At 35.7% G+C, this 21,985-nt stretch overlaps 1 protein-coding gene across 4 annotated transcripts in view; it reads left to right on the top strand.

Annotated features, from left to right (window-relative positions):
• Rpn13 (regulatory particle non-ATPase 13) overlaps window positions 1-21,985 on the top strand; it is a 625,061-nt gene that overhangs the window by 7,571 nt on the left and 595,505 nt on the right. For all 4 annotated transcript variants that reach the window (XR_011336219.1, XR_011336220.1, XR_011336218.1 and 1 more), the window contains exons 2-6: window positions 8,474-8,590; window positions 8,671-8,773; window positions 14,920-15,028; window positions 16,938-17,194; window positions 18,810-18,896. Coding sequence is in view for 1 of the 4 variants with exons in the window: in XM_069848077.1 (XP_069704178.1) it covers window positions 8,474-8,590; window positions 8,671-8,773; window positions 14,920-15,028; window positions 16,938-17,194; window positions 18,810-18,896 (673 nt within the window). In the remaining 3 variants the exon portion in view is untranslated. The remainder of the gene's footprint in view (window positions 1-8,473; window positions 8,591-8,670; window positions 8,774-14,919; window positions 15,029-16,937; window positions 17,195-18,809; window positions 18,897-21,985) is intronic.

Genomic DNA, 21,985 nt, shown 5'->3' with positions numbered 1-21,985 from the left:
CGGAATTCAACTATCCATCAAGCACCCCATGCTATCAGTAGTTTCATCTCAGAGAGTCAAATATGTGAATCACCGATGTTCGGACGAATTCTGCACAGAGTTCTCTTATATATACTGTGAACACAATTTTTTCTTAAATGCTGGATTCCAGTGGAATATTTCTACGAAAATATTTTTCCAAGAAGCGTATGTATGTATGTATGTATGTATGTATTTATTTATTAACACTACAATTGGGTATACACCCGGTGGCAGTGATATATAATATACAATAATTACAGTTACATGAAATAAAATAAAATAAACGTAAATGAAATAAAAGAAAATTAACGTAAATCTATAAATAGTAGATGCAATAAACCTAGGACTATAAATAAAAACTATTCTATAATAACGCCTACAATAAGCAAAGGTAAATCTAACTTATAAGTACTTCTGATTCACCCAACTATTACCAATTAAGTAATTACATATCACCTTAATTAATTACATACCAACTTAATTATATATCATCTTAATTAATTATATATCACCTTAATTTATTTACATATCAACTAAATTACATATCATCTTAATTACATATCAACTTAATTATATATCAACTCAATTAATTACATGACACAACTTAAATAAGTACACTGCACCTCCAATTACATTTTCAGTCTATCTTCTCAACCTTTCCTTAAATGTATTGATTTTAAGAGGACTACCCTGAAAGATTGCCGCAGGTAAGCTGTTCCAGTCTACTATTGTGCGGTTAAGAAAGGAAAATTTTGCCACGTCCATTCTTTGTTTTCTACATTTAAACTTCCTAATATGATCAGCCCTTCCTAAGTATGATGGTGTTGCTAATCTAGCATTGATATCGGTCCATGCTTTGTGTCCCATTTGTGCCTTAAACAATGCGGTGAGTCTGGTTTTTTGTCGCCTTGATTTGAGAAGTTCCCACCCTAAGTCTTTTACTATCTCCTAACCATGTCCCTTCCCCATTTTGACATATTTTGCTGCCTTGCGTTGGACCTTTTCTATTGAATCGATTTGATTTTGTCTGTACGGATCCCAACCTACTGCTCCATATTCCATAATTGGGCGAACAAGGGTTTTGTACGCTAATTCTTTTGACCGATTAGATTTCTTCAGAGCACGCATAGAGAAATGTAATGCTTTCCAGGCTTTCCTTGTGGTATTAGTGACTTGTTCCTCCCAACCCAGTTTGTTACTTAAATATATACCTAGGTATTTACAAGTGTTCACTTGTGGCACCGATGTACCATTCAGCTGATATCCGAGACAAATTTCTTTATGCGCTCTACAGAAGGATATTGACTTACTTTTACTGACATTGATTTTCATTTTATTTTCTGTCGTCCAGGTTTCAATAACATTAAGATCGTTTTGTAAGGCGGCGATATCGGATTCATCATTAATTTGTCTGTATATTATACAGTCGTCCGCGAATAACCTTATCTGAGACGTAGTATTTCTATTTCTATCGTTTATATATATAAGAAACAATAGAGGTGCAAGGACCGCCCCTTGAGGCACGCCTGATGTTACATTTCCTAGTTCCGATATTTCTTTTCCTAGTCTGACCTTTTGGGTCCTGTTCTCTAAGAATTTATTTATCCATCTTACTACTCGATTATCTATTGGAAGCCTACTTAGTTTCTCTAAAAGTTTTTCGTGAGGCACTACGTCGAAAGCTTTAGCGAAATCGATCACAACTCCGTCTATTCTCCCCCCCCCCCCCCCTCCTATCAACTTCATCAGATAAATCTTGTATTAAGGATGTGATTTGACTTTCGCAAGAGTATCCTGGTCTGAAGCTGTGTTTATTTTTGTTCAGCCATTCGTTATTTTCTAAAATGTTGCGAATATATTGTGTTATTAGATGTTCCATTATTTTGCAGATAACTGATGTGAGACTGACAGGTCTGTAATTGTTTGCATCGCATTTGTCTCCTGCTTTATATATGGGGATTATGATAGCTGATTTCCAGTCGTCTGGGATACTACAATTATGTATTGATATATTAAAAATTCGCATTAAATACGGGATCATGGCTTCACCTCCTAGCTTTATATAGCCTTTAAAATGAGAATTCTACAGGAGTTAAACAAAATATTTTCTGCAAACAATGGTTTGACATAATTCAGCGTGGATTTCCCCCCCCCCCCTCCACGTTACCCTGGTGTGTAATTCTCCTTGCATGAGTTAGTTTTTGTCACTGAATACCATCACTGAATATTTCGGATTTCCAATAAGGTTTTAGTAACACAAATTTTAAGTTAAAGTCTGAGAAAACATGTCATTAGACAGTATGTCACCCCACGACAAAACTGGTTTAAAATTTAAACGAGAAAATTATCCCCTTTATCCCAGAAAAGAGTTGAAAACAGTATACCAGCGAGAATTAAACTTTCTTTTGGCTTGTTAGCAATCTTTCACTTGCATAAATTAAAACAAAAATAATTTATTTTAATGCTCATACCTGCATTCTGTGTGCTTGGTAGTATATTGTCTGAACATCTGACGCAAATTCGGAAATTGATGCATCAGAGAATACCATTGCTATAAAGTAATAAAACAACCCCCTACCAGACCACTCAATATGATACCATCAGTCCTAGTTAAAGAATTAATACAAATTGAACAATAAATTTTGAAATTTACTGTAACAGTTTTCGACCTTCCAGGAAGAAAACATGCGAAATAGGCAAAATTAGGCTTTAATGTGAAAATAGGTATTTTTGGGTTGTATAAAAGTACGTACCAATTTTAGACATAGTTTTCTAACAAACATGTACTTACAAGTTTTTATGCACTTATCATTTAAGGATTAAAATAGGTTTTTACCTAAAATCCGAAGTCTACTTATCACATCTAAAACCAACACCCTCTTTCTTCCAATATTGTTTCTCAAGAGAGACTACGTGCAAACAAAAAAAAAAAACTTAGTTTTTTCTAGTTATCTTTTGTATTGCATTTATTGTTGTAATGCGTAACTTTTCCAGAAACCAATCTACTGTTACATTGCTTTCCCTATTAAGTATTTTCATTTCTACCGAGAAGTTCTGAGGGATTCAGGTCACACATCACATATATGGAGGCAGACGAAGCACACTGTGCCTTTATTCCATTACAATGCTGTTGAACTTCAAAACTTTTTCCTTCGGCTTTTAAGAGTCAAATCAACGTGTATAAATCAGTCTCTCTTTTGCATGTCCTTATTACAATCTACTCCCTTCTTGCATAACCATGACAGCACCATTTCACAGAGTAAGATTTTTAGTTGTTTGTTAATTTGATGAAATGGTATGGTGCATTGTAGAGTACAGTAGAGGAGACAAAACCTGTCCTGTGACCTTACCATGTGCCGTGGCTATATCACCAATGGATGATTGGGGGGATAGATTTTAGTCTAAGATGAACTTCCGTGTCTGCAGATTTGTATAATATTAATATACTAAGACTCTTCCTGATAGTCCATTTTCCTTCTCACACAGATCACAGATCTCGCCTCCTCATCTGCACAATCTTGCAGATTGAGGTAAAAGATTTGATATTAACTGTTTCACTGTCCATCTCTCAAAATTTAGCCTGGATGCCTATGATATCACTACTTCCCAAGACTTAATGAATGTCGAATTGCTATGGACTTGTGTTCATATAAAACAGATGTCTTTCTTCCTGATATTGCTTCATTTAGATGAGATGTCTGGCCTCTCAATCAAAATTTTTCGATTGATTACACTTAAATCCCATGGATTTTATTACCCAGTGTAAAGATGAAAATTTATTTTGTTTTTATGATAGGCATGAGCTTTGGGATTGTTGGCACTTTCTAGACACGTAAAAGTCAAGTACAGGCTATTGCCTTCCTAAAAACTCATTTACCAAAATCAACAGAGACATCATTACGGGAAATTATTCTTTCCTTCTTTCCAGGAAACTTCAATTGTCTGGGCTGATCTCTTTCCTTTCTTTGTTTTACATTCGAATGTTTATTGTAGAATTATACACCAGCATACATAGCAGCCCTTTCAGCTGACTTTGGCAATGATAGTAATAAATATCACATTTTCCTACGATTTTCGCTATTATTTCCCTCCCTTCAGTGTCCACAACCATCTTTAATTTCCATATATAGCCATAATATTATTACTCTACACTGTATTGCTATTATTATATCTTTTATATGGTACAGTACTACATTATCTCGCTACTTTACATCATAATACACTGTAACAACTACAATAATATACAGTGTTATTATTAGAATATAAGACAGGACACAAATCAGCTTCATTGCACTGCTGCACATATATTCTGAACATATAATAGACGACTTGAACATCCTTCCTTCCCCTGTCCCCACTGACATGATTAGACCCTTCGATGACAGTGCTACTGGACACTGACAGTAGTTCTGGAAAGAAATGCGCAAAATGAAACAGTATGAGCATAAAGACAAATTAAATGAAACTGTTCAATGAAAAATTCAGACAGGAAGAACTTTATGTTATTTGGATGTTTTAATTAAGAACACTACTGAGTGATAAATAGAGTACGGATTTATATACAGTAGCGTGCAAATTAATCCGAACAACGTAATTACTTATGCAAAAACACTCAAACGGGATAAAAAAAAGGATCTAAGACATACCTCAGTAATCTATGTGGCCTCCCTTGTTCCTAATAACAGCTCTGAGACGATTTGGCATGGATTCCACTAATTTCCCACAAATATTCTTCATTTCTTCATCGCGAAACCATACACCAATGAGGGCAGAAATCATCTTCTCCTTTGTAGAACAATCCATTTGTTGCATTCTTCTTTTGCAAATTGACCACAAGTTCTCAATGGGGTTGATGTCGGGTGAGTTGCCTGGCCAGGAGAGTACCTGAATATTCTTCTTATTGAAGAATTCTGTAGTTTTTCGAGAGACGTATGGCATGGTACCAGGTCTTGTTGGAACACACCTCTGCCATCCGGAAATGATTTTTGCAGCTGGGGTACGATTCTGGTTTCCAATAAGTGAATATATTTGTCAGAATTCATCATTCCCTTGATAGGTACTAATGCTCCAGGCCCTTCATGTGTAAAACAACCCCAAAACATTACTTTAGGGGGGTATTTGGTTGCTTGTTGGAGATGAGCTGCTGTTACTTTTTTGGATCCTTTCCGTACGTAAGAAACACGGTGGCCGTGGACCTCGAAATGAGACTCATCGGAAAAAAGTACATTCTTCCAGTCATTCACTGTCCAGTGTTGATGTAATTTTGCCCACATTAAGCATTTTTTTGCACTTAACAGGGGTTAGCAGTTGCTTCTTAATAGGCTTACGAGCCCTTCGTCCAGCTTCCAAAAGCCTACACTGCACTGTTGCGACGTGAATATTCGCCCCAGTGGTAGCCATTAACTCGCGGGTTAAGTCGACAGCAGTTAGTCTAGGATTTAATTTACTTTTCCTGACAATTAAACAATCATCTGCAGGTGAAGTCTTCCTTTTCCAACTACAGTTTCCTTTTTTCTGGGGTGTGATGGATCCAGTCTCCCTGTATCGTTTTATGATCGAATTAACAGCAGCCAAACCGATGTGACATTCTGCAGCAATTTGCCTCTGTGTCATAGAAGAATGCTCTGCTAATGTTATAATTTTAGACCGTTTTCATGGAGTTGTATCCATTTGTGAAGACGACAGAATGTACACAGGATTGCAGTATTAAATCTTCAACACAACTGAAATGCTTATAAGTACAAAACGACAGGCAAAATGTCACATATTATAAAAAAAATAATGACAGACCTTCAACAATGGAATTACACGTACTTCAGATGTCAATTAAAGCGGTATGAGTAGCTGTGAGGCCAACAATGACAGAAAATGTAAAAATATGTCGTGTTCGGATTAATTTGCTCGCTACTGTATACTAAAAGGTAGTATTTTACTCGGCATAGTGTATAAACATACAAGCCATGCCCCCACTCCTTTCAGGTGCCATTATTGTCTTTCAGTATTTCCCTTTTGTTAGGTACCATTAATGGTCTTTAATCCTTCTGACCGCCATTTACAAATCAGTGCATGGTTTACAAGATGCATTGTTTAGTTCTTATGGCTAAGTTTTCTGGTGTTATATTTCGGAGTCTTGTGAAGCAGGCTTAAAAATCCTCCTAATCAGCCCCACATTTATTCAACTATACTCAGTGTCATTCTTAAATTTTAGTATACTGCCGTTCAAAGATACAAGACCTACAATTTTCTGAATATGTAAGCGAACTTTCCAACCATGTGATAAGTCAGAACCAAATATATAACAAATTGACAGACTTTGAAATAGTTCCACTAGTTCTTAATAGTTGACACTATTATTGGGATGGGTAAAAAAGTGCTGGGGAAAATGATGTAGATTAAGTATAAATTACCTTCTTTTTCTTCTTCTTATCACATATTAAGCCTGGTGGCTTGTTACAGTCGCACTCCAGCATTTCAGTGGATGGACCAAAGATCTTGTTCCTAAGGGATGGTAATTTAATGCTTGGCGTGGTATCCTTGTTCTAGGATTTTGAGTATATGAGATTTCCATTTCTGTCTTTAAATTTTCTCTACAATTGAAAATTGACAATATCTACAGTTTCCCACTAAGCCTAGTCTCTTTACAATCATTAGGAGAGGATGAAAATTTTAAGTCTATAATGTGGGTATATTTATGTACTATTAGCAACATTGACTTTTATGTTCGCCATCTATTTATAGAAGTAATAACTAAAGAACCCACATTTATACGAATGAATTATCGACCACTATCAATTAATAGGGGCTAGGTATCTTTGAACGTCAGTGTACTTATGAATTTGGGCCCTAGTAATACATGAATCATGTAGACCTACTATCCACAATGTGATAAAAGAATGTAAATGTGTACAATTATTAGTGTACAATTGAGTTTCTGCCTGATATGTACATCTATTATCAGACAGTACATCTCACTTGACGATTGAGGCTATCAAATGCAAAACTCGCCTTATCCAGGTAAAGTGACTTGTCAAAAAACAGGAAAAACCATTATGGATATGGACAGTTTTGCATTTGATAGTAGTTTTCTGAGCTCTATGGAAGAGGAATTAGACAAGATTTGTACAAACCGACTATATCAGTACATAGAGAGCTGCAAGAAGTACATCATCCCATATGTAACTCATTTTTTTTTTTAATTCTTGATAAGGCGAGTTTTGCACTTGATAGCCTCATATTTCGGAGAAAGAAAAAATGTTTTTATACATCTGAAGTCTGATTCGTGTAATATGTAGCTAATCAGCGATGTATGTAATGGAGGGGGAAAGGAACTGGCCACCCTATCCCATTATCTCCTGGCTTAGTTGCTTCATAAGTGGTGACTTGTTGGTATCACTTGTGAGGTTCATACCTGTCTTTGGACAGTTGACTAAACAACAACAACATTTTATTTTCCTCGTTCAGTACATTTTGTTGTATCCAAGTAGAATAAAAAATATAGGACAGTTTTTTTTATTTAAATATATCAATATCCACAGTGATCCAAAGTTTTTATGACAATCTTGAAATTAGATATAAATGCAGTCACTTTATAAAGCATTTTTCTTTTCGTGTCAGACTTTTAACTTGACAGAATTAATAACATAGATTAAAGAATGTGCTACATTTTCACCATGATTACAGTAGTCCATTTAATTTTGAAACAACATTATGTACTTGATGTCACAGTTAGGCCTAAATTCTACTTGAAATCGAATAATAAAACTACTCAGATCACAGATGGTGTTCATTTGCTTGCCGAACATACTGCCAGGTCTAACATTCGTGAAGAATAATGATGATGAAAAATTGGTGGTAATTCTGGAGGACGACCACTTCATGATTTTCGAACTTTTTTTTTTTTTTTTACAAACTATAATTTTATGCTCGACTTCCGAAAGGTAATACAAAAAAATTTCGGAAACACATAATTTCGACTGTAAACTAACATAACCTATCACAACCTAAAGTAACCTAACTTAACCTGAACTAACCTCAACTAAAGTAAGCTAATCTAACCTAATCTACTTCGATCACCACCAAGCAGTAAACATTGCCTATGAACAAACATAACATTATGCTGCTGTCCAAAACTATGTAAAACTTTAAAAATCTAAAATGAGTAAAAATATAGTCCCCCTGCAACAATCTACGTACATAAATGATGGGAATATTATACATGCTCAGAACTTCTAAAATCCATGGAGGGGCTTTCCTCTAGAATTAATAAACTGGTTAGTTATGTAATACAGAGTTTTCATATATGCTAGTGCTTGTCCAAAATAGCTATATATTTATCTGAATTCTCAAGATCTTGATTAGACTTACATGATGTATTCTATTAAATTGTGTTCATTTAAAATGTTTTCAATCAATATAATATGTTTTTTTTTTTTTTTTTTTTTTTTTTTTGCAGGACCTTATTATCTTCCCAGATGACTGTGAATTTAAACGAGTGGCTCAGTGCACTACTGGACGTGTATATGTTCTCAAATTCAAGTCTTCTAGTAGGAAATTTTTTTTCTGGATTCAGGTACTCATGGACTATGTTTCTTGCTCGTATGTTATAGCTTTGTTGTTAAATTTATGACAATATCTTATTATATTTTATAGGAACCAAAAACAGATAAAGATGACGAAAATTGTCGTCGTATCAATGAAGTGCTTAACAATCCTCCAACTCCAGGATCTCAGAGGAGTGGTGGAGGAACCCCAGGTATTCACATTTACGTTACTCGAAACTTTTGTTTCCTAGGTAGTCAAACATTGTACCATTGAGCTACCACACACTTTGACAACGAACCTTTACCTATGTCCTTTCCACATGTAAGTACAATGAACATCTGTAAAATTATTCATTGTTAAATTCGTGTAGTGGAAGTTTCATGAATTATGTCATTAACTAAATTGGAAATGAATAACAGCAGAACAGAGTTAGATTCATTCTAAATGTGTGGGATGGAAAACAGTAAGCAGAATCATAAAGATAGCATGATGTAAAATTTTGTACAGCTGTACTTCATGACCACCATGAAGACATCTCTAATGCTGAGGCCACACAGAGTGCTACACTATGTACGCAATGTTCGCTATACCCAGTGGCCACACTGAAAGCTATGTTTTTACGAAACCCTTCTGCCTACCAGTTGCAGTTAAGAGACAAGAAACAATATTTCCCACTCCATAAACATTTCATGTCATAGTTCCTATGGTAGTCGGTCACGCTGTAATTTTTATGATTGACAGGTTAGTGTCTAAGGAAAGCAGGTAAAAGAATTCAAAATCAAAATACTTTTTTTTTTTTTAAGTTAGGAAAAAAAATACTAACTTCGAAGTGATCTGTTCAAAATAGACATTTACACTTTCAAAAGTTGGTCAGCGACAAATTTTTTTATTTTTCACTTTAGATGGGGGATCAAAGTGAGGAAAATGTTGAGAATAAATTGAAATTATTTTTAAAAGTTGTTGCAACTCAAAATTTTACTCGTTTCCCATTTACAGCGAGTTAAACACTCCAGTGTTTTTGCTTGGAGGACAGTATTCTGCATACATAGTGACAAACTTTCGTCTATTAACAGTGGATTTTCATGTGAAATCTTCGAGCTTATTTCAAATCTGTTTACAAAATATATTTCCATTGCTTAAGGTTTTTGAGTTAATCGTGAGTTTAGAAATTTGATTAAAATGTTTATATTACGTAAATAACATCCATGCTGATTGAACATTACTATGACTTGCTTTGAAATTCATAAGAATGAAAAGAATGTCATAGTGGTGTTTATATTCATTATTATTGCTATTATTATTATTATTATTATTATTATTATTATTATTATTTTATGGACTGAAGCTGTCCATTTCTTGTTTCAGCAAAAGAGCTATTCCACTTCAAAAGATCAAGATTTGACATTGCTAACACCGATTCTTTTTTAATATTTGTGGACATGTTTAACACTAAATTAAATTTAACTCATGTATATTTATATTTTTCTCTAATAAAAATCAATATTTCCGCAGATATAAAATTACGAAATTTTCGAAAAATCGCGTCACTTCCTTCGATCAAACTGTCTCCAGTTATAATCATTCATATTTAGTCTTGGGCTCAGATGGAAGGTAAAAATAAATTTACGTATTGTTATGGGAAAGTATACAATGAAAGTATAAAATATAATCTAGGGCTTTGTTCCACAAGCATGCATACTTTCTAACTTCATCAATTAACTGCTCATACTAGCAGTATGTACTCGTTTATTCAAGTGAAAATACGCAAAAAACACAAGTTGTGAAGATAATTATTGCAACATGAATGCGAGTTCTGTACTTGAAGTGAAAGAAACGTGTCAAGTGGTCTACTGCGCATGCCTGTACACAGCGACATTTTGAAAACATAGTCGAACATCATGCACCCAGCTCTATGAAGCCCGTACAACTGTGAATAAAGAGAGCTATATTTTTCAAACGTAGCGAACATCGTGCTCTGTGTAGCCTCAACATAAATCGGTCATTTTTTCTTTCTGTAAGTGAACAATGTTTAAACTCATTAGTGTTCCAATAATATGAACAAAGTTACCGATATGAGTTGTTGCTTACATATAACTCTGGTTTAACCCTAGAGAGCTCGCGCCTGTAAACTTTACGTCATGGCTCGCGCACGGTCGATTCGACTGTGTGTGGAAATGAAGCAGAATCTATATTTTTTGCTAATATATTAGCACAAAAGTTACAAAAACCTTATTTAAATGTATTTTATTCATTAACATCACTGTTATTATGTATTAAAAAGAAGATGAACATGCCAATATCCAAGTAACCTTGAGTGTTCTTTATACTGTGAAAAATATATAAATCACATTATATGTTAAATATTTTCATCAACGTCATGGCCTGGTATAGGAGTAACACAAAAATATGACGGTATTTCCACTTGTCCTATTCATTATAGTCATTATCGGTGTGAAAAATGCCTAAATTCAACAAACATGGAAGAAAATAATATTAGAAGATGAACTCACTTAGTCACATGAGCTCACACGTATTACATATCTTCATCACTATCACCATCGGCACTTTCTTCAGGATTAGCACAAAAAGTGCAAGTTGACTTTGTATGTTCTTTGCAGATGAAGTGGTGGCATACATTATATCTCGTCTTAGACTTACGATTTTTCTTCCAATCCCAGAGATAGCACCTTCCTGGACCCTCATCTTCTCCAGATGGAGGTGGATTTCTTTCATCGGCAGTTCCAGTAATTTCTCTGATGTTTCTCTTCAGTTGACGCGGCAGATTTTCTAGTTGCAGTCTTTCAAGTAGATAATTTCTAGACAACTCCTTGGTGAGTGTTTGTAGGAATTTTCTTCGAAACATATCAAATTGGCGAATATTGTGTTTCAGTATAATGAAACTATTGATGCCTGCTATGTTCAGTGGTGTAAAGAACAGAGTTAGAGGCCAGCAGTTACTGGTTCTTGCAACTGAATACCTAGCCTTGTACTCGTCCACCATGTCCACCCCTCCTTTCGTTGAATTATAAAACGTCAACATGTAAGGTTTTCTAGATTCTTCAGAGTCTGGATCAATTTCATCGGTATGATGCATGGTGGATAACAGCAACACCACCTTCTTCTTTATTGGACAGTAGGACAGAAGGGTCTTGTCCTTGGTGAACCCGAAAACACTGCTATTTTCCATTGAACGACTTTGCAAAAATAAAGGGGGCACCTCCCTCTTATTTTTTCTCAGCGTTCCAACTAATGTTGACTTGTGAGTTGTTAGAAGTTCATCAGCAAGCGGCACTGAAGTGAACCAGTTGTCAGTGGTGACGTTTCTTCTGGATCCACTGATTGGCTGTACCATCCTGTTTACAACAAGAGTTATCAACTTGGTAGGGCCCTTCAGGCTGCTTACCAGCGTAGACTTCCATATTCAGTGTATAAAAGGTTTTTGCACATGCCAGAGAGAATACCTTTATTCCATATCTTGCCGGTTTTGCTTTTATGAATTGTTTGAAACTGCATCTTCCCCTAAAAGATTCCAACATCTCGTCGATAGTGACGTATTCGCTAACAGTAAAATTCTCGGAGCATTTTTGAACAATTTGCTCAAAGAGAGGTCGAATAGGAGCAAGCTTATCAACACTTCTGCGCTCTTGTCGAGTATTTGAATCATCAAATCTTAAAACTGTCACCAGGAACTTGAATCGTATCCGGTTCATACAAGTTCTGAAATAAGGAACACCTGTCCCATCAGCAGACCAAAGGTCGAACAGGTTCAGATGAGATGCTCTCAAAACTCCAGTCATATAAAGAAGTCCTATAAAAGCTTCCATTTAAGTTCTCGTTGTATTGTGTGCATCTCTTGGGCGGCTGTAATTTGGACGCACTTTTTCAATTTTTTCATTTGTATATCTAACAATTTCATCAATGATAGTGTCAGTAAAAAATAACTTCCAACACTGGAATGGAGTCGATGCGCTCCTTGCTACCTGTTTTACACCAGGTATAAACCTTACTATATTACGTTCACCAACATGTCGGTTATGTGGTGGACAGTGCATTTGCCATGTTGTTACTCCATCTTTCCCTGTATAAATTGGACCTGGAACAAGGTCTACTTCCTCATCTGCTGATTGAGCAGAGTCTGTATTATGATCGATTTCTTCAACCATATCTTCTTCTTCAACATCCGATTCAATGCTATCAATTGGTCTGATAATTTCTTCTTCATGGAACAATTGTCTTCTGACTGCACCAGCTTCCCCTCTTGTTTCTTCTTCCTGGGCCATTTCCTTTTCTACACTATCAATAAGGTTCCTTATCCTTTCTCCCTCTTCATCCATATTTCTACACGGCAATGTACGGGGATCAGTAGTGAAAATAAAGTATTACACTGACAAAAACGTACGTATATGTGAAAAGTTATAAATACAAGAAAACACTACATTATACTTATACACAAAGTGAAACAATACGAAGTTGCGTAATGACTCGCACAAGGTTGAAACGACCAGGTCTGTATAACAACAGTTTCAAATCAAATTGACCAATAGCAAAGTGCATGACAACAATCACATCTTATTCTGGAAGAGTCGAATGAAAGGTACTGAAAGGGTGAGTGGCAGAACTCAAGTGACCTTGAAGAAGAAGCTAAACGATTATCACACCCGGTCGAAAAGACCGTGCGCGAGCTCTCAAGGGTTAATAGCAGTGCAACTTTATATATGGTTTCAGTGTGAATTTTATTTTATGATGAATGCTTTTGCTTCCAATGAAATTCAGAAGAAATTAAATAATGGAGGGGTATGGTCAATAGCACATGAGAGAATGGTGCAAAAACTATCTGAAAAAGAAATAGACGTTAATGATGATCATCGCTGTGACAGATAAATCATTGCACAAATGCTGTGAACACAGTGTGGATTGAATAAATGATTCTGGCTGATGGGCAACGAGCAATAAGAGGTTGTTGTTGTTTAGTCAACTGCCCGAAGACAGGTTTGAACCTCACAAGTGATACCAAGAAGGCACCACTTATGAGGCAACTAGGCTAGGAGATAATTGGGTAGGATGGCCAGTTCCTTTCCCCAATAAGATGTATTGCTACAGAATTAGGCATTTAGTTTGGAACTGTCCATCACATTATTCATGAAGCGCTTCTTTGCAAAAAAGTGTGTGCACATTGGATGTGAAAATGTTTGGCTAATAAAGCAAAAAAAATGCAGTGACATGCATTAACCATAGTGGTTAAGATGCTGTATTACAAGGCCAAAAGTTGCGGATTTAATTTCCTATGGGGTTATGGTTTTTTCAATTGATGCAATTCTTTCAGCTGTACTATAGTCCTGGGTCGACTTAACCTCAGGATAAGTACCACAGAGTTTTCCTTGGGAATAAAAATGGCATGCACATAGGACTGAAATCCATACTGCTGATAATGCCAATTGTCTACAAAGATTTGAGCTTTACCCTCCCACTAATCTTCGGGTCTCCATGGCCTGCAATAGGGATAATTTTATCTTCAATAGACACAGAGGGGATCATTTTCAGCTTTTTTTAAATACATCTTCAGCAGTTAATGAAGAAAAAACTAGTTTTTGGAAACCATTATAAATGATGCTGATACACTAGAGCCCTGAATCCAGTTATCACTGGACTGAAAAAATCCAGTGCTGCTGTGGACTAGAAAATTAAAAAAAACCTCTTAGCTGCCAAAGTTCTAGCAACTGTGCTTTGGGGTGCATAAGGCTCCATTTTTTTTTTTTTTTTTTTAAATTCATGAAGCATGAAACAGCAATAACAGAGAACAGTTCCTGCAAACACTACAATGAATAAAGGAAGTAATTTGAAGATAAAGATTTCGTCTTCTCTCCAAAAATGTGAATTTTCATGACAACAATGCCAGACCACACAGAAACTTGTGCAGTCGTTTCATTTCAGTGGCATGTTTTGGAATTCCTTTTTTCAGTCAAATTCTTACCTTTTCCGATTTTCATTTCTTGGACCACCAAAAAAACACATTGACGGACAACTATTTCTGGATGAGACAGCAATACAGAATGCTGTTCAAGAGTTATTTGAACATCAAGTAAATTTTTATCTAGAAAGGATTCTTCATACTTGTGCCAAGATGGGATAAATGCATAATGTTGTTGAAAAGCATTGTAGAAACATATTCGTGTATAATTTGTAAATAGAAGTGTGTATAAAATAGGGAATCTCACTTTCTGATCAATTTACTTATTTAGAACTGACCTATGATAGCCAATTGTAAATGTATGTATATAATATTTTTTAGTACTTCTGCCATAAGTTTACATTATTAATGTGTTGAACTAGAAGTTATTAATTTTATTGATTTTTCAGATGGAGATTTACAGAATTTGTTGAACAATATGTCTCAACAACAGCTGATGCAGTTATTTGGAGGTGTTGGACAGATAGGCGGTCTGTCTAGTTTATTGGGAACTATGAGGTACCTATCAACAAACTCTTTACTTTTCTTTAAAAGTCAGCAGAATTGCTTCTAATTCTAGGTACTTATGTCTGTGAAATATGGTGTTGGTGAGGGTTGTATAATGAATATGATATGTTAAGAAATGACAATTCTGTGCAGTCTCTCTTAACCATGCTTTCTCATTCTTATGTTCTATTCTGTCTTTCCTTATTTAAACTCATTGTGTATTTTTGGAATCTCCACATCATATTTGTAGAAGAAAAAATTCTCTTCAACTGAAGCATTACTTCCAAGAAGACACGGAAATATCTCAATCAACTTCCGCAGTTGTGCATAGAAAATTATATTCTCAGAGAAAATGTAAAAAATTTCATTCCATTATGAGCAAAGATCAGCATTTTCTTCATTCCACTTTGTTATTTTCTCTGAAGTCACATATTTCTTCAAGCAAGAAATTTCATAAAATAAATTATTTCATCTAGATCAAGTTGAAAGAAAAATAATGGACTGTCTCTTCAATTTTGTCTCTTTCTGGAAGACATCTCAGCAATATACATCCCACAGATATCTTCTCTTGTGAATGAATACTCCAGGAACTGAGATATTAACAGAATTTTTTTATAAAATTATAATAATTAACACTTATAATGCAGGAATACCTTGGGACAAATTATTAAATTGGAGAATGTTGGGTTTGCAGTGAAAGACCTGCTCTTGGGCAGAAAACTGTGAATAAATTAATCATTTATTATGTTGTATAAGATCTTTATTGGTACTATTTATTTATTGCCCATTCAGTAACTTTTCATTTTAGTGGCAGTTCTCAGTATAACAGAATTTGTTGTTGTATACCTTAATCTTCCTCTGGTATTTTAACTGGTTATCGAAGTTTTTCTCACTTTATTCCTTACAGAGGTATCCTTACGAATTTCATATGTAATCTGTTAGCACGGGAATAAGTAAGTCTAAATGATTTGACTCAGATTTTGGTTATGGATCAGTATTATATTAACGCAGATAGATCTATGATGATAGATCAGCTTTGGACATAGTTAGGCAAAAGGAATCCAACCCACAGAAAGTAGGAACTGAGATTTTTAAGTTTAAAGTTTTCCTTTCGTTTCAAAATCCATGTACAGTAGTGACAAAAAAAAAAACCGGACTGACCCTTGTAGCTGATTTCAGAGCCTTGTTCACTCCAGAGGACGATAGACTGGTAACTAAGACTTTCGTGATTCGAATCCTGCCTGGGAAGGAAACTTTTTTTTGTTCCTTATTCATATTTATTCCCAATACTTTACATTGCTGGTAAAATTCATGTTCTGGGAATGATAAGTTAATTAATTAGTAAAATATTGCTGCAATCGAAAAGTATTGGGAATAATTTCAATAAGGAACAAAAAAAAGCTTCCTTTCCGGGCAGGATTCGAACCACGAAAGTCTTAGTTAACAAGGCTCTAAAATCAGCTACAAGGGTCGGTCCGTTTTTTTTTTTTTTTTCCCCCATTACTGTGCCAAAATTTTGAAGCAGAATTTTTTCTGAAGCTTTTTGAGGAAATGAGTTGTGTTATTTTTGTATAATGTATAAGATCCTTCCCCTCCCTCCTGGTAACATTATCTAAACAAATCACGATTGTGTGGGTTGGTTCTCTTTTGCATATCTCTGTGTTATATTGACTCAGATTTATAACAACAGATCAATTATAGGCTATATGGACTCATGTTTATGAAGACAGATGATTATTACATTGAATTTTGATTTATGATAGATCATTACATCAATTCACATGTTTGATAATATCTTTGTTGTATTAACTCAGACTTATGATGATAGTGTTATATTGATTTGGATGAATGAGGGTAGATCAATGCTTGTTTATAGTAAAGTAATAATTTAAAAGATAAAATTTGTGTTCGTTTTTCTCAGCCGTCCTTCAACAGGCCAAAGTTCTCGTCCTGCATCATCATCTACAACTACAACTACCACTGCACCTTCTTCCACAACCAGTTCTGTTACTACTACAACAACTTCTACCACTAATGTGACAACTACGACTTCTACAACTACTGGAACTACTTCGAGTGCTGGTAAAGGAACCACTACTGAATCTGCAAAACCTGCGACCACTACTTCCAGCACTACTAGTTCGACAACTACTGCAACTGTTTCTTCAGTACCAACAGGTAACCTTTATTTGATTAAACTCGCATATTGTTGTCATTATCGCGTATGTAGCTCTAACTGGCAGTCATTTTATTTGTAACATAACTGGTGTTTCCATAATTGAAGTACAAGGGGAATATAATTCTGTTGGATCACTACATAATTATTATTATTCTGTCTTCTAAAAAATCTCGAAATGGTACATGATTCAAAGTCTCGTTATAAATTAATTTTGTGTTGACAAATGTGGGCTGAAAACTTTTGTGGACCGTAACAGTCCTTCTGGGACTATAAGTTGTATGGCTGACGATGACGACAAATGTGTGATAGTTTCCAGAATCTTAATACCTGTTAAGTGTGCAGGAGGGGAATGACTAAATTCATCTAGGAGCAGATTTAATCCAATAGATTTATTGTGACTATCTTTTTTAACATCACATTGTTAACACACCTCTATTCCTTCACACATGCTGTAATGAGTTTATAGAATTTGTGCGAAGTTTTTGTATATTTGCACTGTGTCGTAGATGAAGAGACATTCATGTTTTGGAGTTACATGTCAGTCCATCATCGAGGAATGAAGGGAAAGAAAAAATGGAGAAACCCCTCTGTTGGATTCAGTAGCAAAAACTATTCTCCAGAACTGGACATTGAGTAAATGTGAGATGACTATATACTGTACATAGTGATGAGAAAGAGAAAGGGGCAGAGTTATTAAAAGAAAAGTTGCCAGTGGCTAAATTTGTGAAAAATTACTTAGCCTACATACAGTGTGTTAATGAACAATGCTGCATTATTTTTTACCGAGTATAGAAGGATCCTGGACAGACAACTTGAGATATGAAACTCATGCTCTATGGATTCAAATCTCAATGTTATTGCATAAAATACTCAAAGAGTATGCATCCCACTAACTTCTAACATTTATATTAAATAATATGAAACAATAGCAAAAGTTGTTTTCATTGATGTCCTCACCAATAATACATTACACCTGCATCGAAAGAGTTACATTTTGAGTCGGGTGCACGTCTGTAACTTTTTTTAACACAATAGACATGGTGCTCATATTTATCATGTTTATCTACCTAAACAGTACAATTTATAAATCAAGTCAGTGTCTTGATCAATTCTGGAATAATAGAGAATGCTATTAATTTGTGTGTAATCCACAGAATGAAAGTGTTTCTCTTTATTTAAGTGCACATTAAATTATTTTGTTTAGGTGTGTCTTCTGAATAATAGTTCAAGAAAATAAAGGATACATGGTAATATCATTTACAAATTTTAAAGAAAATAAATTTTTGCAAAATTCATGAAGTATGTTTCACCTTCGTGACACTCATTCTATGTTCTTCTTTTTTCCTTTTTTCTACTTCTGCTGCTCCTCCATCGCTTATTGGCTTCAAATTCCTATAGTCCTTGATTTATATTACCGGTACTTATTTGTTGATATGTATCTTTCAGTTCACTTTGTTTAGTTCTTTTGTTTAGTTCTCTCAGTTATATTCTAAGATGCCTAAATAAATATATTCTTAAATGTGATCTCTGGTATAAGCACATTTATATTATGTCAAAAATTTATTTCTTATATTGAATATACGAGTCATTGCTTAATTATACTTTTTGTTATAGGTCAAGGTACAATACAGCTGAGTGATCTTCAAAACTTTTTATCTGGCTTGAATGTTCCTACACCTGAAACTCCAAGTCACCGATCAGGTAGATATTACAAATTAGTGCAATATGTCATTTAATTGAATTTCACAAGAAACCTGTAATAATTAAAAATCAATGTTCAGGAAAATGCTTATTTTATATATATAGAACATTTTGAGAATATGAAAGTAGATGAATGAGGTTTGCTACGTTTGGTATAGATTTTTGTTTCTTGTTAACTACATTTTTTATTACATTATTGCTTCAGAATTATTTTCCAGAAATTAAATATAGAACAATTTAAGTCATGAAAATATGAAAATGAAAATGCATTATAAGTAAGACTTGAGGCTTTCCCAGCATTGGATATAGAACAACTCTTCTTGGGTACTCAGCCAAGTGAGTTGGATTGTTGCTTCTAAGCTTTCGATGACTAGCTTTGCAATCTTCTTCAGAGATTGAAGTACGTGGGACCATGTCTAGTCAGTATATAAGTGACCAGTGGGGCTTCCTGCTGTGACCTAATCAGGAGCTAGTTCCTAGTCCCGACCACCTGCCATGTTCTGGTTGGTTGAAGCCTGTTGATTACAGTTTCTACACTGTACTCAGCCCTAGGCCCCTGTCTCTGTTGAAATTATTGCCCTCTAGTTGGATTTTGATGGCTTCCTTGATGACCAGGTCCCAATAATCTGATGCCTTGTCCAAGATAGTGGTGGCGTCGAAATTTATCTTCTAGCTAGTTTCCAGACTGTTTTGCACTACTGCCAACTGGGATAATATAGTCTTATGCTGCGTTGATGTTCCTTGCAGCATTGCATAATGGTGCGTCTTGTCTGGCCGATGTAGCATTTTCCACACACTCAAGGTATTTTATAGACACCAGATATCGTAAGATAAAGGTCATCCTTAACTGGTCGCAGTAAGCTGTGAATCTTTGTGGGCTGCTTATGGAAAGTCTTAATCCTGTGTTTTCTTAGTAGCCTGCCAATCCTGCCTGAGGTGGAGCTATAAAACAGGATGTATGCCGCCATGCTCTTCATCTCCTTGTCTTTTTCCTTGGGAAAGGTTTGTCAGAGAAGGCCCTTTTGAAGGCTCACTAATTTCTCTGTTGCCAAAGTGTTCTGTTGGAACATCTTGTGCAGACATCGGATCTCTGAAAGGAGACTCTCTTGATCCGAAATCCCCCTCTCCCTGTGCAGAAGAGTCAACAGGATCATTCTTTTGTGTGCTGAGTGTTGATGACTGCATCCGTTCAGATATAGCTCTGTAAGTATGGTTTACTTTAAATGCTGTGGCCCAGTGTGGCATCCATCTTCCTGGAGATGAGAATATCCAAGAAGGGGAGACAACCATCTTTTTCCACTTCTCTCGTGAACTAGATGTTCGGGTGTATGCTGTTCAGGTGTTCTTGGAATTTCTGAAGTTTTGCTTCTCCATGTTTCCAGATGACCAATATATCATCTACATAACATTTTCCGCTAAAACCAGCCCACTTCCACCACTGCCCACAAAGATCCAGAACTTATTGAGACCAATTAAGGACGACCTTGGTCCTAGGATACCTGGTGTCTATAAAATAACTTGTGAGTGTGGAAAGTGCTACATCAGCCAAATGGGATGCACCCTTATGGAACACTGCAAGGAACACCAGGGCAGCATAAGACTACATTACCCTGATAAGTCGTTAGTAGCACAGCCTATCCTGGAAATGGGCCATAAGATAGATTTCGATGCCACCATTGTCTTGGACAAGGCACTGGGTTATTGGGACCTGGTCATCAAGGAAGCTATCAAAATCAAATTAGTTGGCAATAATTTCAACAGAGACTGGAGCTTAGAGCTGAGTAGAGTGTAGAAACTGTAATCAACAAGCTTCAACCAACCAGAACACAGCAGGCGGTCAGGACTAGGAACTAACTCCTGATTGGCCCACAGCGGGAAGCCCCACTGACCGCTTATATACGGTCTAGACATGGTCCCACAGCACTTCAATTCCTGAAGAAGATGGCAGAGCTAGTCATCGAAAGCTTGGAAGCAACAATCCAACTCACCTGGCTGAGAACCTGAGAAGAGTTATTCCAGTGTCAATAACTTTGTATGTACCTGTAAAAATACTTCAACATGGTCGACTGTATACTCTGTAAGTCATGGTTGTTGGATGTTTAAAGATATGCTGTAATTATGTAACATAGCATATTTGATTGAATTAACAATTTTTATGGTAATACAGTGAAACCTCTCCTTACGGACACCCCCAAGATACGGACAGATTTTTATGTCCCAACTAAAATAATATAGAAATAATGATAAATTCAACTCTCGTTTACGGACACGGACAGCTGTTTGATAGTCCTAAAGCTTGCTTTACCTCCTGACTACGGACAGAATTTGGATTTCAAGACCTGATGTGTTACAAAAATGAAAAATTTAGTTTTGAGGAATGTACAGAAATTCCTTAACACGAAAGAAGACAATACTGTTAACTGGAAGTGGATGAAATTCTGTAACATGAAAGAAGATAATAAGGGTCTCGTAGGCTACCGCAAGCCCAGCCCGCTTCCCCTTGGAAGCTGGAAGCGGGTGGCTAAACAAAGTCATCAGATTTGACCTGTCTGATGGGTCCAAGGTTTCCGCGATTTGAAACTGTATTTGACACATGATAAGATTAATAGGATTATTCTTTTCATTTCAGTTTTCTGTTTCGAGAGATGGCACCTAAATGGAAAGGTTTGATAATCTGCAAAAAAGTTGAAGTTATTGAGTGTGCAGAAAAAACTAAAAGCATTTTTCGTGTGTTTGCAGATAAATTCTGTGTAGGAAAGATGCAAATAAGTACCATTCTGCAGCAGGAAGACGACTTATTAAAGCAGTGGCCTGAAAATGGTGACGAGAAGAGGAAAAACAAATTTCTAAAAACTGAAGGTCTTGCTGTGGATAATGTTTTGTTTGAATGAAGAGGTGAAAGCATTCCCATTTTCGGCCCTATTATTCAAGAAAAGGCAAGGGAAGCAAGAAAAGAACTTGGTTGTGTAGATTTTAAAGCTTCAAATGGTTGGTTGGAGAAATTTCGAGTGAGACATGATATCAGTTTCAAAAGTGCGTGTGGGGAATCTGCCATTGTTAATGCACCACAAGTTGAAGAATGGAAAGTA

Source organism: Periplaneta americana, chromosome 15 (genome assembly GCF_040183065.1).
Source record: "Periplaneta americana isolate PAMFEO1 chromosome 15, P.americana_PAMFEO1_priV1, whole genome shotgun sequence".
NCBI lineage: Eukaryota > Metazoa > Arthropoda > Insecta > Blattodea > Blattidae > Periplaneta > Periplaneta americana.
The sequence above is the reverse complement of the archived record's forward strand: the minus strand, read 5'-3'. Positions and strand labels throughout refer to the sequence as shown.